We start from the raw sequence: 19,624 nt of genomic DNA on the forward strand, positions 1-19,624 counted from the left end.
TCAGATTATTATTATTTTATTCTAAATCAAGGATGTGACTTACAAAACACAGCATGTGAGGAAGAAAACATAGAAAATGAAAAATTATCTACAACATTTTGTACGGATGCAGTAAATACAAGCGTGTGTTTCATGAGAAAACCTGTGTCTTCAGAGGACACTACAAATGTTTGTTTTAAACAAATAAGTCAAAAAAAGGAGGCAATGTGCAGCGAGGAACATGTTTCTCAGTAAGTAATGCAGCTACATGCACACTAAATGGTCCTCCAGTTACTCATAAAGTATCACAGATACATACTCGTGTTTACAAAAAGTTTTCTTGTAAAGCTTATTTATTCTTTTAATATTAATGTGTTTTTTAATGATCCAGTAAACAAGAAGCCCTTTAAGAAATTTACATTATTTACATAAATGTTCTGAGTTTTTCTTCTGTTGCCTTTTCTTGCCCTACCACAGGTCAGGCTCCACCCACACAATCTTCTTCTGCTCCTCCCAGATGATGGTGCGCAGGCTGGTCAGGAGGGAGGTCTGGTCACACCAGGATTCTGGATCCACGCTGTGATACAGACACGGCAGCTTGTCCAGCAGCGGCTCCTCGCTCCTCGAACACGCCAGCAGCTGCTCCTCCGTCTGACTGTGACGGTGCAGCTTTGACCTAACGTAAAAGTTAGATAAATAAACTATAACCTCCTGCTTTTATGAACTTTTGTATTAACATGAAGTAATATCAACACATTTCTTTACACCTACAACTGGGCTCATTATAATAGGTCCCTTTGCTGTATGTCTCCCTGATTTCCTGTCTCTGCTATTAATGCAGTAATAAAGGTGAAATTAGTTAAACAATTGATTTCACTATTAAACTCTATACTCTATATTGTTTTACTCGTCTGAAAATATGAAGTTATTTTACAACTCTAAGATATTTGTCAATGAATCTGTGTGCCATGGAGTCTAACTGGAAAAACAGGGAAGGTGTTCCGGGAAAAATGTTGACTCATTATTTTTGCCCAAGCTTGCATTCTCTCGCTGCTTACGATCGGAAGAAAAATGTAATATCAGAGGCATGAGGCAGTATTGCGTGAGATGAAGACGAATCTACCTCAGTTTACGTGCGCTACGTGCAGACTGGCCAATGAAGATGATAATGGGGAAGATCTCAGAGCGCTGCAGCCGGCGCACACAGTCGAGGCCTAATGGCAGCACGCAGTGGATGCCCTGCAGGTTATAAATAAAGAAAATTGGCTTAAGTGTGATTTAAGCGCAGTGCTGTTATATGAAATACATTTTAAAGAATCTCTGGCACTGTGATAAAGTAAAATACTGGTTTAAACCTGATGATGGTGCTAAAGTCATCAGATAACCAAAATGTAATGTTTACAACATAAATCTCATTCATATTTGTCCAAAAGTTGTGGCTCAACTGGTCATCATCTCTTTAGCATTGCACACAGTTTGTTGGCCACAGCTTCCTTCTTTGCACTGACCTTCTTCATGACCTTCTCAACACTTTGCAGGGTGTAGCAGCGGCTCCCGCCCTGCTCAACCTCCTCCAGGATCTCAGACCTCTGAAGCTGGGCTGCATGCTCACTGGAGCTCAGCACCTCTGAAGCAGAGAGGAAAGAGATTATAACACTCAAGATAATGCTGTGTATTATTGGAAACACACATTAATTGATTTCGTTTGGTGTAGCCTGTTATTTCCTCTAAATATTCTACGCCTGTGTTGCTGTAATGATGGTAAAGATTTAGACTTTATGGCTGCTGTCCTTCTTTTATTGATATTTATTTCCTTCCTGGTTTACAGTAACCCACAAACCTATCTCATTGTACAGTATGAGACCGGTTATTTACTAAGCTTCCATTACAGCATGAAATCGGAAATAGAGTAGGAGGTGTGTGAGCAATCTCACCCATAAAACATGAGTCAGCTCAGGAAACCGTGTCCCTCCTGCTTATCTAACAATTTGTCTTCAGCTGTTTATTCTGTAGCCAAGATTCACATAAGATTTCATGTCAGCTTATATTGACACAGCATTTCTTACCAGGCTCACAGAGCTGAAAGCCCTGCCAGCTGGCCAGCTTCTTGTCCAGGATGCGTCCCAGCACCGAGGGCAGCAGCAGGACAGGCCTGCAGACGGGCGGATAGCGTGGCGTCACCAGGGTGTAGGGCATGAGAGTTACACAACTTCTGGGTGCAGATGTTGCATCTACAGTGGAAGGAATAGACAGTGCAAATGTTTATATCTCACTAATAATTCCATAAATCTCAATTTAAGGACATTCAGTGGCATTGCATTGTAAGAATAAAAGTCACAGCTAAATGTAAAATGCTGACCTAAACTTAAATCTAACAGGCACCATCATCGCCCTTTTTTAACAGCAGTGCATGCCCAAAGTAGTGTCCTGTCATTTGACGCTTCAGATTTCTACACAATCTGGAGGTTCTTTAAAAATTACATGACTGCTTTAGATGTTTGATTTCTTAATTTTATTATCGTCTGTAATTTGTAGCTCTGCACTAATTAAAACAAAACTGCTAAGTAAGTATTTTTCTCTAATGCTGAGATTCACTGGCTTTTTGTAGAATATGTGGCCCTGAGGAATTCTGCTCTTTTGTGACCACTGGGGTTACTGTACCTGATTCTGCACTCGCGCTCTTCTCCTCCTCCACGCTGACCCACAGTGGGTTCCTGCCCTGGCGCCCAGTGCTGACAATCCTCACAGTCTTCTGCGTATTCTGGGTCATCACACGCTCACCCTGATGAAGCAGAAGAATATTCCAGGGAGTTAATTAGAGGAAAGATGTAATTTGTGAAAAAAACTAAACAAAGCAACAAAAAACCAGTGCTTTAATTTATTCTTACCTTTTCAGACTTCTTTGCTTGAAAGCTCATGTCCTCAATAGCTCGAATCAGAAGCCGCTGTGCCCTGTGACATCAAGAAATCAGTGAGTAGTGATCTGACTCCATTCTCAAATAATCTGAAGAGTGCACAGTTGTGAACCTGAACTCTTCATTCATCAGTGCACCAACCTGTAATAATTGGGAACAGTTCCACTCTGCAGGTCCAGCAGCTGACACGGGTGAACGTGACTGGCGCACCACGAGTCGTCAATGCCGGCGGGCCGTGTGTTCGTCACATGCAGGATGTCGTTACAGGACACGGCCAGGGTTCCTCCAGGGCCGGCAGCGAGGGACATGTTGACACGTACGTAAAAGGAGTCTCCTGATGATGTCTCACTGCTCTGCAGCTGTTGCAGCAGCGCCTCGTAGTCTGAGCAGACAGAAGAGGACGTTAAACCACTGGACTGACACTCTGCAGTACACACCATGTGGATGATATTCAGAACTGATGTCAGTTGCTGTACATGCTCTACATTATATCCCAGTGATGCAGAACTGCCATAATGTCAAGTTTAAAGAACAATATACCTTCATGGTAACTGTACTTTATTACCTTCTGTGCTTAATCCTCACACCCAAAATAAGCACATGCCTTACCTGTAAAGATGCATTTATAAACTTCACCGATAAAATCTAAACCTATACTAGACCTTATTTTATCAGATCCGCTTCAAAGCTCGTCCTGTTCTGATCACTTACACCTGTGTGTCTGTGATGAGGGCTGGAGCTTTTCCAGAGTAGCTAAAAACAGCAATCCTTCAAACTGAACTTTCTTGAACACCCTGCTCTCCTCGCGAGCAATAATCCACACAATAAAAATTAAGATTTTACTTGATAGTTTGAGGGTCATAGTGAAAATGCAGAAGTGGTCAGAAGTGGACTGCCAGGGTGCAGTCACAAAGTAGCATTCTAGCCAGAGTGGGCCAGATGTGCACAAATGGTAAATGGCTTGTATTTATATAGCGCTTTACTTAGTCCCTAAGGACCCCAAAGCGCTTTACACTACATTCAGTCATCCACCGATTCACACACACTGGTGATGGCAAGCTACATTGTAGCCACAGCTGCCCTGGGGCGCACTAACAGAGGCGAGGCTGCCAAACACTGGAGCCACCGGGCCCTCTGACCACCACCAGTAGGCAACGGGTGAAGTGTCTTGCCCAAGGACACAATGAGCGAGACTGTCGGAGCCGGGGCTCGAACCGGCAACCTTCCGATTACAATACGAACTGCCAACTCTTGAGCCACGATCGCCCCGGGGAAGAAGACGGGGAAATCAAATCAGGTGTGGTTTCTGAATACATGAGAACTTTGAGTTCTTGTACACGCATAAATAACCTGCTGAGAACATTTAAAAGACCAGTTTGTGATGCAACGCGTGAAGGAGAGGGAATAACACACAAACAATCATTTTATTATATCAACCATGCAGGACCTCCTTTTTAATATGTTCTGTCTTTGGATACGTGCCAAAAATGTGGTTTACTTTTTCAAAATGATAGGGTTTCAGAGCTGAATTCTTTGCATGACTCAAAACAAACACACCCTTATGACTACAGCAGGTTCATCATACCCAGTTTCTACTTCCTCATGAGGAGATGTCTCATGTCAGGCATCCTTTTAATGTCAACCAAAGCAGCCTCCTTCCTGAAGTCAGCTGTAACCATAAAGTCTTATTTTGCAGCTATGCGTGTAAAACAAACACAAAGTATAATACGGTATTGCCAATACTCTTGCATGTTTATGGGTATGTTTACAGCTTCAGTAAGTTTAGATGATAGTGTGGAAGAAAAATAATAACAGAGAACAATTTGGCTTCAAGACTGCAGACATGTCACAGAGCGAGATCTAACATCTCCGCTAAAATGGCATATCAGTGATTTATGATGAGACTAAGACTTTGTGGGAAATTTACGTCCTAACTTATGTAGCAACTGGAAGTTCTTTTTATCCCTATACCGCAGCCTTCAAGTGGTTGTGGTATGCACTGACCCGACATGTAGTCACATTTCTCAGGAGGCACGCCAAGCTACATAGAAGGCTGCGATGCAGGGTTACAGTAAAACGGTGTTCCGGTTATGGTACAAGTTATATGGAAATCGGATGCAATTCATGTGTAAGTTCTCGATGAATCAGTACAAGAAATATGACGTACCATCTTGCCTGGGGCGGAGGGAGAGATGACAGATGCCTGCAACCTGGCCAAGAGCCCACATGGCTTCCTCTAAAGTGGAATCTTCCAGCACCATCCTCAGAGCCTTCTGATTCTTCTCGTACTTCACCTGCAGACCAACAGCGTGGTGAGACTCACCTTCACAACAGGTGATAAGGAGAAAAACTGCTTTTACACACGCATTTGCACCTACCTCCACTATCTGAGCCCCGGGGCTGATGCCAACCGTGTGAGCTGCACTGCCTTCAGTCACCTGATGCACAAACACTCCCGTCTTATTGCCCCCCACTACTGCCAGCTGGCTGAGCAGCGCCTCACCCTGGAAGGAGATGCTGAGAACTCTGCCACTGACACGGATCGCTTTTGGACGAGAACGCATCAGGAAGGGAGGGACTGAGGATCTTGACAGGCTGACGACAGAAAATTAGGGAAGTTATCCAAGCTCTTTAGCAAATATTGATCACTAATGATTACAAATTATTCCTGCACACTGGGATTAATAGAAAGTGGACCTGCTCTCCTGGACTGATTTTGCTACAGCTGTCCAGACTCACATTTGAGTACAATATCCGGTTATTTGTAGAGCACTGTTTTATAAACAGGCATATGTTCCCAAGTTACTAAGTGTAAGAAGTAAGTGTGGAAGAATGTGATCTGAGACACCGAGGATGTTTTTTATTGTGGTGTAAAATTCTCAACTGGTGAAGAGTTTTTTTCACTTCACCAGCTAGTGATCAACAATGTCCTGTATGTCCCTCTTCCGTGATTAATAACCTGCATTAGATTTATGATTGGCCTTAAAAGTGTCCATACCCTTTTGGTCCAGTAGCATCTAACTCTATTAAAAAATTCGTGTCACTGTCTCACCTGCGAGAGCTGGACCTCCTACGAGAGGAAAGCCTGAATGTCTGCATGCCCTCGTTCACCACTGGACAAAAGAGAGAGTGTTTAATGATTGGACATCAGGGTTGTTTCCCAGGAAATAATGTGTCGGGGTTAATGTGTCACTCTATGCTGGCAAAGACACAACAGGGGACAAAAGCTAATGAAACTCCCCTCAAACAACAGCTATAAGGTAAAGAATGTACTACAATAATAGAGAGAAAACACCAATGATCAGATGATCCCCTATGAGAAATATGGAGAATAGAGAAAGCAGTTGGTGACAGTGGGAAAGAAAAACTCCTTTGTAACAGGAAGAAAAATCTGGCAGAACCAGGCTCAGGAACGGGCAGCTATCTGCCGCTCCAGTTGTGGGTGAGAGGAAGAAGAAAAGCTAAGAAAGAAGGTCTCTTTCTAGTATCTCTGTACACATATACAGTAATTTAAAGAAAAATAATGCTTTTAATACACACCGCTGGGGAGCAACACAAAGTCATCCAATAGACTGTCAGTCTCTGCTGCCTCTGAGCTACAAGAAAAAGAAATACAGACAAACGCCCTTATCAGATCCAACAAATATGGATGCACACAACAATGAAAGTATGCATTTTACACTGAGTTTACTTCGCAAAGAAGTGTGTGATAAATGGTGATAACGTCTACAGACTGGTTTGGTGGGTTGCTATGACAACAGCAAAACACTTAGAAAGGTATGTAAAGTCTACTCAGTTTGTGATTTCAATAGAACTTCTGAGGCTCCTAAACAAATTTGCATTCTTTAGCTCTCGATCGCACTTTTCTTCTGTCTTTCTTTTACTGCTGTAAATCAGTGATCAACCTGAAACGCTGCCATCATATAAACACAGAAAGGAATGCAGAGGTCAGCAACACTGCTCATTCATCCGTCCCAGTGAAATGCTTCCCAAAATCTCACAATTTCAGTAAGAAATTATGAGATGCACTTCTAGGAAACACAGGCATACCTGCTCTCTGCATACAGAATTTCCTTCCTTCGGCGGAGAGACTCCGGACTGGGAGGCTCAGCGTTTCGGGATCGCACGCTACACATAGCACCATCTTCACACTTCCAACACAAGTCAATATACACGGCACACACAGACACAGAGCATAAAATCATGACTGCAAGAAAAGTAACAGTATGTCACAAGGGTATAATTTGAATGAGAAAGCAGGAACATGCCACTCTGTGCACTGTGGTTAACTGATATGCCAGGGTTTTTCATTATTAGTGCTATCAGGCTTTGATTACACATATTTGTATTTGAACACTGGTGGTTGTCACTAGTGCCTGGTCTTGTCTCCATCTCACCTTTTTTCCCACTGATAATGTGCCAGCACCCAATTTAATATTGGTTGCATGCAGTTGAATGCCATAAATAAATAACTTTTATTCATGGGAAAAAGTTTCCACTATAAAACTGTTAGGTGCATTGTTGGAAGCACTAACAGTGACTGGTAGGTGCATCCTACAGATTTTGTCCATTTTAGAAATTAACCTAACCACCCTCTGCTGGCAGCGAGAGGAAGAAAAGAGGGATTTGTGTTGGTGTGCTCAGGTGTGGCTCTGTAGTCACTCTCACTGTTTACTTGACCGGCCACACCTACTCTTTGTCTATTCAGCTTGGCAGCTGTAGATTTCATCCATTACTCACTGCATTACTGAGTCTACCAAAGTGGCTACAGTGTTCATCGGGCCGCTAGACAATAAGCCCTAGTTTCTCTTGTTGCTTTTTGTCTGCACTGTTTTCCTTCTGCCTAAGATGACTCCTTACCAATCATTCCAGTCTACACACATCAGCCAGCCACAGCCTCGCCTCCACCTCATCTAACTTCTGTGAGTTGACCCTAATCCTTGTCTGTGACTGTATTAACTCTATTCTTTAAAATGGAGGGCTGTATAAAAACATCAGATTTAAAATACATGATTATATTTTTACATGTGGGAAAAAAATAACCAAGCACTTCACAGCTATTTCCCACACTCACACACCTCCGAATTGCAGGAAACCATTGAAGGATTAATTGCATCCATGCGGCAGAGTCTGCGTCGACATGATACGGGGCATTCATCACTGCTGGAACTCGGACTGTCCCAGCCGCCCTCCGTCTCCTTAAAGGTAGACATGAAGCCAGTCATTAATAGCATTTTTCCTAGCATGCATATGTGAGCACATGTGTGTTTAAAAAATTTACTTCAGAGCTCTGGTGCAGTTCTGTAGAGCTGCGCTTGGTCTGTAAGCTGAACACCTTCTCCTGTAGCTCCACTAGCTGGCACCTCAGGGTGTCCTTCTCAGCCAGGACACGTGCGATCATGGCCTGGGCCTCATCCCTGGACTGATAAGCCTAGAAGCACATGGATGATTGACAGTCATTTAAGGTCGTTTAGCTGCCTACGCATGAAACTACTTTGATTCTTAGTCAGGCACACAGACACAGTTGAGCCAAGTTTAGGCCTCATGTAAAAAACACAAAGCGTTAATAACCACAACTAAAAAAACCCCGTCATGCACCATCTGTAACATATCAACATAACTTGCACGTGTCCCCGAGGAGAGTACGTGCTGGCTTGGATACAAGCATGTGGTATGCAGTCGATTGTCAAAGCGGCGTCAACAGCAGACAGCGATCTATTTTCAACACCTTTCAGCAAACACACCTCTGGAACAATACTCGATGGAAACTTAAAAATAGAAGTACTGTATTTCCAAGTCATCGTGAGTAATGCATCACTCACTTGAAAAACCTCATATGGATATAAATACCAAAACACAACACTTAGAAATGTTCTGTATGACATCAAATTGATCGGTTTTAAATGAATGATTAATATAATTATATTAAATTATTTATAGTTTTTAATGAAATATAAGGTATAATTCAATTCAATTTAATTCAATTCAATTTTATTTATACAGCGCCAAATCACAACAACAGTCACCTCAAGGCGCTTTATATTGTAAGGTAGACCCTACAATAATACATACAAAGGAAAACCCAACAATCATATGACCCCCATGAGCAAGCACTTTGACTTAGAGACTTAGAGCTTTTTATTGTCATTGTGCAGTTTCTTGCACAGCGAAATTGGGTAGCTGGACCACAAAGGTGCTAAAGTAAGAAAAAGAGAAACCAATATACATCGAAGGTGGAAAAAAAATAAAAAAAATAAATAGAATAAAATAAAAAGCAGTGTATATATATACATGTGTGAGTGGAACTATATACATGGTGTATGTGTAGGAAACATTGAAACAGACTGGGACCAAAATAATTGCACTTGAGCCAAAAATATTGCACAGAACATGGAAAGACTGAGATATTGCACATAGATGATCAACAGCAGTGTCAGAGTGGATGTGTTGGGGAAGTCTTTACACACTCTTAGTTTCCATTAATAGTTCTGACAGCCCACAGGAAGAAGCTGTTCTTTAGTCTGTTGGTTTTGCACCCGATGGATCTGAGCCTTTTTCCAGAGGGCAGGATGTTGAAGAGGTGGTGGTTAGGATGGAGGTGGTCCTTTATAATTGCCCTGGCTCTGGAGAGACATCTTGAGCTGGCAATTAAGTCCAGGGAGGGGAGTGGACAGCCGATCACCTTCTCTGCAGTTCTGATGATCCTCTGTAGTCTCTTCTTGTCAGCTGTTGTGCAACCAGCGTACCACACAGGGATGGCGTGCACCAGCACACTCTCGATAGTGGCACGGTAGAAGGACACTAGGAGTTCAGTCTGCAGCCTGTTCCATCTCAGAACCCTCAAGAAATGGAGGCGCTGCTGGGCTTTCTTTACTAGGGCTGATGTGTTTGTGGACCAGGATAGGTCCTTGGATATGTGGGTGCCGAGGAACTTAAAGGAGGACACCCTCTCCACATAGTCACCTTTTATGGAGAGGGGGGGAGGATCAGTCCTTGTTTTGCGGAAGTCCGTGACCACTTCCTTGGTTTTCTTGGTGTTTAGGGTGAGGTTATTGTAGTTACACCATTCTGACAGCCGCTGGACCTCATCCCTGTAGGCGGTGTCATCATCGTTGGTGATGAGCCCCATCAGAGTGGTGTCATCTGCAAATTTGATGATGATGTTGCAGGGGTGCATAGGGGTGCAGTCACTGGTGTAGATGGTGTATAATAGTGGACTCACACATCCCTGTGGTGAGCCAGTGCTGAGCGACAGGGTGGATGATTGCTGGTTGCCAACCTTGACTGATTGTGAATGGTCTGTGAGGAAGTTTTTGATCCATGCACATGTGGAGGGGGGGGGAAGTCCAAGTTTACCAGTTTGTCTATAAGAATGTCTGGGATGATAGTATTTGGCGAAAGTGGGAAGGAAAAACTCCCTTTTAGCAGAAAGAAACTTCCAGCAGAACCAGGCTCAGGGGGGCGGGGCCATCTGCTGTGAGCGGTTGGGGTGAGCGAAGGAAGACAGGATAAAAGACATGCTGTGGAAAGCATCTCTGTGGTGTTCCAATGGCACACTGAGTTACTAATTCATTATTAGGAAAGCTATTGTCCAATTATGTTTTAAATCACCACCAGAAAACAGGAAGTGGAACAGGAAGTGGGAGACTTTAAGGCACAACTGGGGGAGACGAGCATCAGAAGCTCTAGTTTGGGAAACAGCTTTGTTAAATAGTTAATGTGTCAGTTATATTTTTCCGGTGTGTAAGATATACTTTGATCACGCTCTGATAATTTTCATGAAAAAAAAAGTTCTTATGTTTTGGCATTTTCAGACATTATTCAAAAACTGGAAAAAGGGAGAAAAATCAGTGATTTAAAGAGCTTCCATCTGGGCTAACCTGAACAATTAAACTTTTAATGTGATAAACCTGCATTTGGTGACACAGCTTCTTACTGAGACACTGAAATGGACATCTGTATGCCTAACACGATTCTCCAAGGAAATACTCGTAGGAATATGAGTATTTTTTTTATCCTCTTTGCTTGAGAATACTTGTTATGAAAACTCAGAGGAAATGTTGGGCGCAGCGTCAAATAAATACAAATATACATATACATGTAGAAAACAAAGCACAGTGAGGTAAAGTAAGTCTTTTTGTCAGTAGTTAATTATCTTTTAATTTTTTTAAACAATTTCAAATTACACTAGATTAAAGTTTTTCTTTAAAAAACAAGCAAAGCCAAACTATAGGCAGCGTAAGTCTGAATATGTCATGCCTAAAGAAGTAGTTATATAATTGAAGGTACTGTCTTGATCTATAGAAGAAGATTATATGATAATAAAAACAATATAAAAGGAACTTGGGATGTGTTAAATAACTTAATTAAACAAGGATCTTCTGGAACATCATATCCTGAATATTTCATTGATGCAAATGGTGTAAATTACAACATGAGTAACATTGTTGATGGGTTCAATAAATTTTTTATAAATGTTGGCCCTGAACTAGCAGCGGACATCCCGTGTCAAAAAAATGAAAATATCAGTAATATAAAACCAAATCCCTTTTCACTGTTCCTTTCAGCTACAAATGAGCAAGAAGTAATAAATATCACATTAAAATGTAAAAGTAAGTCTTCAATGGATTATCATGACATAAATATGTCTGTAGTTAAACAGGTTATTCTGAACATTGCTAGTCCCTTAACATATATCTGTAATTTATCATTTCAGTCTGGTTGTTTTCCAAAAAAAATGAAAATTGCAAAAGTAATACCACTATACAAAAGTAATGACAAACACAGTTTTACCAATTATAGGCCTATTTCACTACTGCCTCAATTCTCAAAAATTTTAGAAAAACTTTTTAATTCAAGATTAGAAAAATTCCTTGAAAAACATAAAATAATAAATGTTGGTCAGTATGGTTTCAGAACGCAAAGAACCACTTCTATGGCGATAATTGAGGCAGTAGAAGAAATTACCAATGCACTGGATAAAAATAAATATGCAGTCGGTATTTTTGTTGATCTCAAGAAGGCCTTCGACACAATCAATCACTCAATTTTATTGGATAAATTGGAAAGATATGGTGTTCGAGGGAAAGCTGGAAACTGGTTAAAAAGTTACCTAACGGGTCGGGAACAATATGTTAGTATAGGGCATTACCATTCAGAGAAACTTGGTATTACATGTGGTGTTCCCCAAGGGTCAGTGTTGGGACCAAAACTTTTCAATGTTTACATAAATGATATTTTTGATGTTTCTCAAGTACTTAAACTCATACTGTTCGCAGATGATACTAACATATTTTTCAGTAGCGATGATTATACCGATCTTGTAATGACCGTAAACAGGGAGCTAAAATTAATTAAAAAATGGATGGATATAAATAAATTATCATTAAATATAAATAAAACTAAGGCAATGTTTTTTGGTAATTTAAAATATAATATAGAATTACCAATTACTATAGAAGGTGTACCCATTGATAATGTGAGTGAAAACAAATTTTTGGGAGTCATAATTGATAACAAAATTTCATGGAAACCCCACGTCAGACACATAAAAACCAAAATTTCCAGAAGCCTCGCAGTTTTGAATAAAGTGAAACCATACCTTGATAAAGATGCACTTCGTACTCTGTACTGTACTCTGGTTCTTCCATATTTTACATATTGTGTGGAAGTGTGGGGAAACACATATAAAAACACAACTAATCCATTAGTCACAGTACAGAAACGAGCACTGCGTATTATTCACAAGGCTGGTTATCTAGATCATACTCACAAACTCTTTCTTCAGGCAAAGTTACTTAAATTCCAGGATCTGGTTAATTACAATACATCCATAATTTTATACAAAGCCTTTAATAAACTTCTACCTGCAAATTTACAATCTATATTTGAAATTCGAGAAAGGGCTTATAATGTGAGAGGCTTTGGACAATTCAAATTACCCAGAACTCGAACAACCCGTAAAGGTTTTTGTGTGTCTGTATGTGGTGTGAAAATCTGGAACAGTCTGAGTTTACAACTGAAACAATGCAAAAATATTCATAGATTTAAATTTCTCTACAAACAGTTGGTCTGGTCACAGTATAATCAATGATGGTGTTAGTGTGCTCTGAAATGTCTGTTCTCTTACCATTGCTGGTATGGATTCCAAGGGGGGAAAAAAAAAAAAAAAAAAAAAAAAAAAGTTTGTGTGTATGTATGTATATATATGTACATGTGTGTGTAGATATATATGTATGTATGTATATGTATGTGTGTTTGTTACTTGTAATTATTATTGCCTGTTACCTGTGGTAACGCAATTTATAATTAATATATTCTGTATTCAGTTATGAAGGTTCTATTTGTTTTGCTTGGGCGTAGCTGCGGGAAGTTTATTGTTTCTGTTGATAAGTGAATATAGGGGTGGGATTTAATAAGTTTTCTTCATCCCACTCCTTTTCAGGTACATTTTGTTGTTTGTTTTTGTTTTTTGTGCACTTTATGTTCAACTTTATTGTTGTGCCTGAAATGAACAAATTAAAAAAAAAAAAAAAAAAAAAAATCTAATTCCTCTGCTTCAGTGAAGCAGTTAAATGCTGTTAAATGCAATCTGACAGTTTTTAGGGTGTGGTAGAATTTTTCATTTCATTGTTTTCGGAGGAAAGGGTTCAAGTGAACGACAGCTGATGTTAAATGACTTTAAAGTGAGTCATTTCTTCACGATGGTTTCATGTGAAGGTAAGAACATACATGTTAGAAAAAACTAGAATTCGCTCCTTTAAAAAAAAAGGTATTGTTTATAACAGAGAGGTGTGTACACTGTGTCCTTTATCAAAGACACATAAACACACACCTACACACACAACAGACAATTACAGAAGAACGGCGTAATATCTGACAGTGAAGCACTGAAACAAGACGACAGTGAACCAGAGCAAAACCGATGATCTCTGTAAAAGTAAAGTCTAAAACTGAAAAATGCAGCTTGAAAATGTGAAATGTGAAATTTGTTTACCAAAGCCAGGTCAGATTGATTAGAGGCACCGGTACCACTTCCTTACCTGGTCTCTCTCGGCCTGGAGAGCTTTCATCTGGCTCTGGATCACAGTGTTCTTCTCTTGGTGCATTTTGCAGTCCAGAGTCAGCTGCTGCACCTGGAGGCTCAGAGACTCGTTCTGATCCAAGAGCTGACAAATACACGCATATTTTCCAATTTAGCTTTAATTTTAAGCTTATGTTACATTAGAAAGTCAATTATTACATAAAGAATTATGTGGTATTCATGGTTTCATGTTTTTCTTCATATTAGTGTTAGGTAACAATAACTCTAGTGTCCTAGTAGCGGCTGAATACTTTTGCCCATCATGCTGCTGAGTGGGAGTCTGAAAAGGTCACTTTCCATCAGAGATTACTGGTTAAATTTGTATGACATTTCCTGGTCCGGTTACTGTAACCACTGAAGGGAAAAAAAAACCAAACACACCTTTTTTTTGTCTCTGAGCAACTGTTCGTTCTCCTCCCTGTATGATCGGAGCTGCTCTGCTAGCTCCACCTGACTGTCTATGGCCTCCGCCAGGTCTTGGGCCAAGATGTCCTGACGAGCCTGATGCAACAGGAACAGCAAATAAGATTTCACCTTCTAAAGAATATGAGTGAAAAATGGTCTAAGTGATAAACAAAAAAAGAACAAATGCTCTCACGGGGTCTAGTTTTTCTGCCTTCACCAGCTGGCAGCGCAGGCTCCTGACTTCATCTTGGAGCTGTGGTGATTCAGGACAAACAGACTTGAGTGACCGCTGCCTCTGGAATTCATTCTCTGCTTGGGCATTTTGCAGCTCAGTCTGCAGCTGATACACCTGCAACCACACAAGACAAACAAGACTTGACTTGTTTTATGTTTTTATAGTCTGTGGTAAGAAACAAAGAGAGTAAATCAGTAAATCTGAGGCACTGGAGACAATTCAATTCAATTCAGCAATTAGATGACCCCCATCCCCCCATGAGCAAGCACTTGGTGGCAGTGGGAAGCAACCAGGTTCAGAGTTTACTAGAAACTAAATGCAATAATGTTGTGTGAAAACAAGGAGAGAGAGAAGCAGTGAAGGGAAAAGAAAAGCTCAGAGCATCATGAGAAGCCCACAGCAGCAGCAGCAACTAAGGGAAGGTTCACAGTCATCTGATCCAGCGCTAACTACAAGCTTTTTCAAAAATGAATGTTTTAGGCCTAATCTTAAAAGTAGAGAAATCCAAACTTGGAACTGGATTCACAGGAGAGAGGCCTTCTGGCCTGAGTGCTGCAGGCTTTGCTTCCTATTCTACTTTTAAATACCCTCAGCTTGACTTTTCAAGATCTTGTATGTGAGGACAAGGATTTTAGATTCAATGATAGAGAGATGCTAGTAAAGGAGAAATATATTCTCTTCATCAAATGACTTTGACCAGCTGGAAAACAACAGGTGAGATGACTCTGACAAAACAGTTCTGATGATTTGAAGTCAGTTCTGGTATCCTTGCATGATTGAAGTAAACAGGACTCTTTTTGTGGTCTCCTTTCAACAAGTTCTCTGTTACCCATCAGCTCAGTTCAGTTTAATTCAATTTTATTTATCCAGCCCCCCCAAAAAACAACAGCTTTATATTATAAGGTAGACCCTACAATAATACACACAGAGAAAAACCCAACTATCAAATGACCCCGTATGAGCAAACACTTTGGCAACAGTGGGAAGGAAAAACCCCCTTTTAACAGGAAGAAACCTGCGGCAGAACCAGGCTCAGGGAGGGGCGGGGCCATCTGCTCCGAGCGGTTGGGGTCAGTCCTGACCAAACCATCCACACAGTCAGGATAAACTCTGAGTTATTTTAAACTCTCAATAAATTAAAAGAGTTGTTTTTAAAAAAAAAAGTCTTTTCAAACATGAATATTTACTGTCATACAAAATGTTCTCTTACCCAGCTACAAATCAACTTGGAAACAATGTTTCTGGCAAATATAATGGAAAATTTTGTTACTCAGAAAAAAAAATACTTTTACGAACACATTTGAAATGACCTCTCACTCCTGAGTGGATCATGCCTGCATACTGCCTCACACAAAAACAGCAGCAATTTAGCGCTATACTTCTCCAAGATTTGCAGACTTGTGGGAGGAACAACTGTAGATACTGAAGTAGCTTTACAACACCTCATATGTGTAGTTTAGAGCTTTTGCTGTGCCTTTAGAGGGAACCGGTGACAAGTCTTTTGTAATATGCTTTTGTTTTGAATCTGCAGAGGTCCAATCTGAAGATTAAAAGTTTAAAGAAAAAAAAAGATAAATGCATTTATGAGGGTGCAACCAAATGGAGCATAACTGTGGAGCCCACTTGTTATCTTTGCTTGAGGATAAATATGGCAGCACTTTCTGTAGGGAGGACAGAAGGACTTTGATTTTGAGTGGATGGCTGAATCATTAGAGTACAATTAAAAAAAGAAAGTGTGACATGCTACAGAAGGAAAGATCCTGAACACTTCCCACTTTTGCCTTTCATTTGTTTTGCCTGGTAATTTAAACCCCACAGCTCCTATATGTAGCAAAGCCTTTTTGCTAAATATCAGCTTCTCAGATTACTTGTGAGGTGTCACTTGAGTCTGAGTCTCAAACAGAAAAACATTTACCACAGCAAAGTATACAACTGTTTTTCAGGCTGTGAACACAAAACGTCAAGAGCCTCCCTCGGCACTACCTCATCCTTTCAAGCTTTGATTTCACTTCTTTAACATCAGCCTTTTGAGGACTTTCCCCAGGGATGACAGCTCTGAGACTCAGACAGAAGGTCTCCTGCAGTGAACAAACAGACTCTAATGAGATCCGCTGACCTGGAGGTTTAGCTCGTGGAGCCGCCCGTTCACAGCTGATTTCTCCTCGATCGCTGCTGTGTAGCGAATATACAAGTCACACTTCTCATCCTTCAGCTTGGTGACTTCACGTTGCAAAGAGCACAAGTGTCTCTGGATCCGTTCGTTGTCGGTCCGCAGGGTTCTGGACTTCATCTCCTGCTCCATCATCTGACTGATGTCCGCTTCCAGGGAGGCGCCGTGTGCTCTGAGTTTGCTGGCCTCATTACGGGCCTCCTGCAGCTCTTTCTGCATCCCTGTGACGGCTCTGACCAGATACTCAGTCAGCTCTGAGTATTTTATCAAGCCTAAAAGCGAGTGCAAGAACTGTAGTCAGCAGAACAAAGAGAGAAACACATCCATAAGACATACAAAGACTTTGAGCCACTCACCACTGAATCTTGAGGGCTCAGTGCTGGGCTTGCGTCCAGTCACCTGGGTGTAGAGGGCTGGGTAGTGGATCATTAAGCTCTCCAGCAAGGCCATACCACCATTCTTTCCCTGGGTTCTCAGCAGATCCAGCATGTGGCCTAGAAATAGTAGATTACAATGAGACTTCCAAACTAACCTTTGAGTTAATGTCATCAAACAACAGCAGTGATGTAAATAATCACAATTCTAAATCTGAAGAATTTTGTTTTTACAGATACACTGAAACTCTGTCAGTGTGACATGATGATTTTATAGGTTGCTGCTACAGTTTTCTAAGTGGTTAACTCAGCAGTCTACTGCATCATCTCATGGACAGGGTTTTTAATGACTTTAAAATCCATGAAAACAATGAAAATCTCACTCGTTCTCATGCAGCGGTTGGTGAGGTTGTGGCAGGAAAGGATCTCATCCTCATCCATCTCATTGAGAACCCTGGCCTGCCTCAGGTACGGGATCAAGATGCATGGTCGCACTCCTAACGAGATCCGATGGCGGTTGTCATTAATCAGCTCCCACAGCTCCTCCTCACCCATCTCTTTTGGGTCTAAATCCTTTGGGACACATTCCTCCGCCATGCTGAGTTTACTGAGTGTGTTTTAAAGCGTAATGGATGTTGGCTGCCACAGAGATGACAGCTCTCGGTGGAGCAGGTGGACTGAGCACACGCCTTTGGCAGACAGAGCAGCGGACTGACTCTAAAAGGAAAAGACTGTTCTATAAAAGTGTCAGGCATTTTCCACGCCCAGTGGGTGTTTATATCCAAGTGCTGGCGTGTGGGTGTGTAGGAAAACCTGAAAGACAAGCTCTCACCGAAGGATTCGACTCACAAACACAGAATGATGCAAACTAAGTTATAGGACACAAAAACACCCACACACATAGTCACCAACACCCACACAAACACACACTCAAAAACAATCAGTCAGTAAAGCCATGATTAATGCCCATCTCTTATATTTACACTCTGGGTGTAAGTAATGTTTGTTTACCCTGAACAGCTAGCTCAGTGTGTACTCGCGCCACACACAGGAGCCCCTGCCTCACTTTGTTAATGAGTGAGGCAGAGATTTGTTTACTGAAGAGCGCCTATGGCACAGATGAACAGAGCCTCTCGCTTACAGAGAAACGCTGGATGCCATTTGAGCTCACCTTAATAATTTCTAATCACACAAAAGCAAACACACCCCACACACACCGCAGTGCTGACAGGAGCAAACACTGAGCGGCAAAGTGCAAAGTCCTGTGTTAAAGAAGGAAATAAGCTCAGTTATTGTCATCACAAGGATAATGCGTTCCTTGTAATTATTGCTAACTTACAGTTCTTGTGTGTGAACTTACTGTCAGCTGTATTGTAAAATGTCTATGCAAACAAATGGAAGACATCAGGGCAATCTAGTGTAAAGTATATACAAGCATTAAGACTATGGACGATGTCATAACCAGTGAACTCACCAGGTTCAAACAGGATAAATGAGCATGTAGGTGTTTTCTAAGAATGTATTTTAACTCTAAAAGACATTAGATTAAAAAAATTATAACAGCAGCTGAGACATAAGGTCATGTGAGGAGCTTAGAAAGGGACCGACAAACATCTGCCAGTAAACTGTAATCCAGATGCAATTTTATACAGAAAAAGTCTTCTTATTGTGAGCGAGAAATCAGTGTCGCAGATGTTTACTGCACCTTGACAAGACAGTTAACAAAATATCCTCTCGCCTGGTAAAACTCTGCAAAACTCAAAAGCCCTGCTCTCTACAGTACATGATCCAGTGTTCAGTAACCCAATCGGCTTTTGTCAACAATGCACAGTTTGTTTATCTCCCACATCACGTAACTCCGTGAGGACGGCTCAATACTAGGAATTTCCCCATAGAAGATGCATAATAATATACAAGACAAACAAAAGTGTAATAAAAGAAGATGTGGAGGAACAAAACCTCTTTCCAACTCACACATTTTTCAGACATTTTTCACTGTAAGAAGGAAAAAAAAAAATTGGGCTATGTGGTTGTCCGTAAAGAACATTTGTAAATCTTTCAAAGCTAATCATTAATAATTATTACCAACAAAGCCTCCTAAAGCACAGTCAGCTTTGAGGTGTAAAAGGATGGTAGTGAGATAATTTCAGATTAGGAATTTTTCATGGTGTTTTGTTGTTTATCTATTATTTTAAGGTCTTTACATAAAACTGAATTGATTTGGTGCTATACAAATAAAACTGAATTGAATTCAGCTGAGTGATTATGGGTGTTAATTTTACCATAACTCTAATTTTAGACCCATAAAAAATTGATAGTCCCTGATGTGTGTCAGTCTGAATCATTATTGTATTTGTTCCCTTCGCAAGAGAACAATCTGAAAAAAAGCTATATTCTGATTCCTTGGGATTAGACTTAAGGTTAGAGTTGGGATTGGGGTTAATAACTAGACACATTACCAGT

At 40.9% G+C, this 19,624-nt stretch overlaps 1 protein-coding gene across 2 annotated transcripts in view; it reads right to left on the reverse strand.

Annotated features, from left to right (window-relative positions):
- card14 (caspase recruitment domain family, member 14) overlaps positions 1-19,624 on the reverse strand; it is a 24,129-nt gene continuing 4,505 nt past the window's right edge. For both annotated transcript variants that reach the window (XM_025908215.1, XM_005470127.4), the window contains exons 3-22: positions 17,545-17,878; positions 17,144-17,281; positions 16,734-17,059; positions 14,576-14,731; positions 14,359-14,478; positions 13,937-14,062; positions 8,176-8,325; positions 7,973-8,092; positions 6,945-7,045; positions 6,435-6,490; positions 5,947-6,007; positions 5,273-5,489; positions 5,062-5,188; positions 3,036-3,276; positions 2,868-2,931; positions 2,641-2,761; positions 2,046-2,210; positions 1,488-1,606; positions 1,103-1,218; positions 1-655 (exon numbers count right to left, since the gene is read on the reverse strand). In XM_025908215.1, the coding sequence (XP_025764000.1) occupies positions 448-655; positions 1,103-1,218; positions 1,488-1,606; positions 2,046-2,210; positions 2,641-2,761; positions 2,868-2,931; positions 3,036-3,276; positions 5,062-5,188; positions 5,273-5,489; positions 5,947-6,007; positions 6,435-6,490; positions 6,945-7,045; positions 7,973-8,092; positions 8,176-8,325; positions 13,937-14,062; positions 14,359-14,478; positions 14,576-14,731; positions 16,734-17,059; positions 17,144-17,281; positions 17,545-17,758 (2,946 nt within the window). In that variant the 5' untranslated portion in view covers positions 17,759-17,878 and the 3' untranslated portion in view covers positions 1-447. The remainder of the gene's footprint in view (positions 656-1,102; positions 1,219-1,487; positions 1,607-2,045; positions 2,211-2,640; positions 2,762-2,867; positions 2,932-3,035; positions 3,277-5,061; positions 5,189-5,272; positions 5,490-5,946; positions 6,008-6,434; positions 6,491-6,944; positions 7,046-7,972; positions 8,093-8,175; positions 8,326-13,936; positions 14,063-14,358; positions 14,479-14,575; positions 14,732-16,733; positions 17,060-17,143; positions 17,282-17,544; positions 17,879-19,624) is intronic.

Source organism: Oreochromis niloticus, linkage group LG6, assembly GCF_001858045.2.
Source record: "Oreochromis niloticus isolate F11D_XX linkage group LG6, O_niloticus_UMD_NMBU, whole genome shotgun sequence".
Taxonomy (NCBI): domain Eukaryota; kingdom Metazoa; phylum Chordata; class Actinopteri; order Cichliformes; family Cichlidae; genus Oreochromis; species Oreochromis niloticus.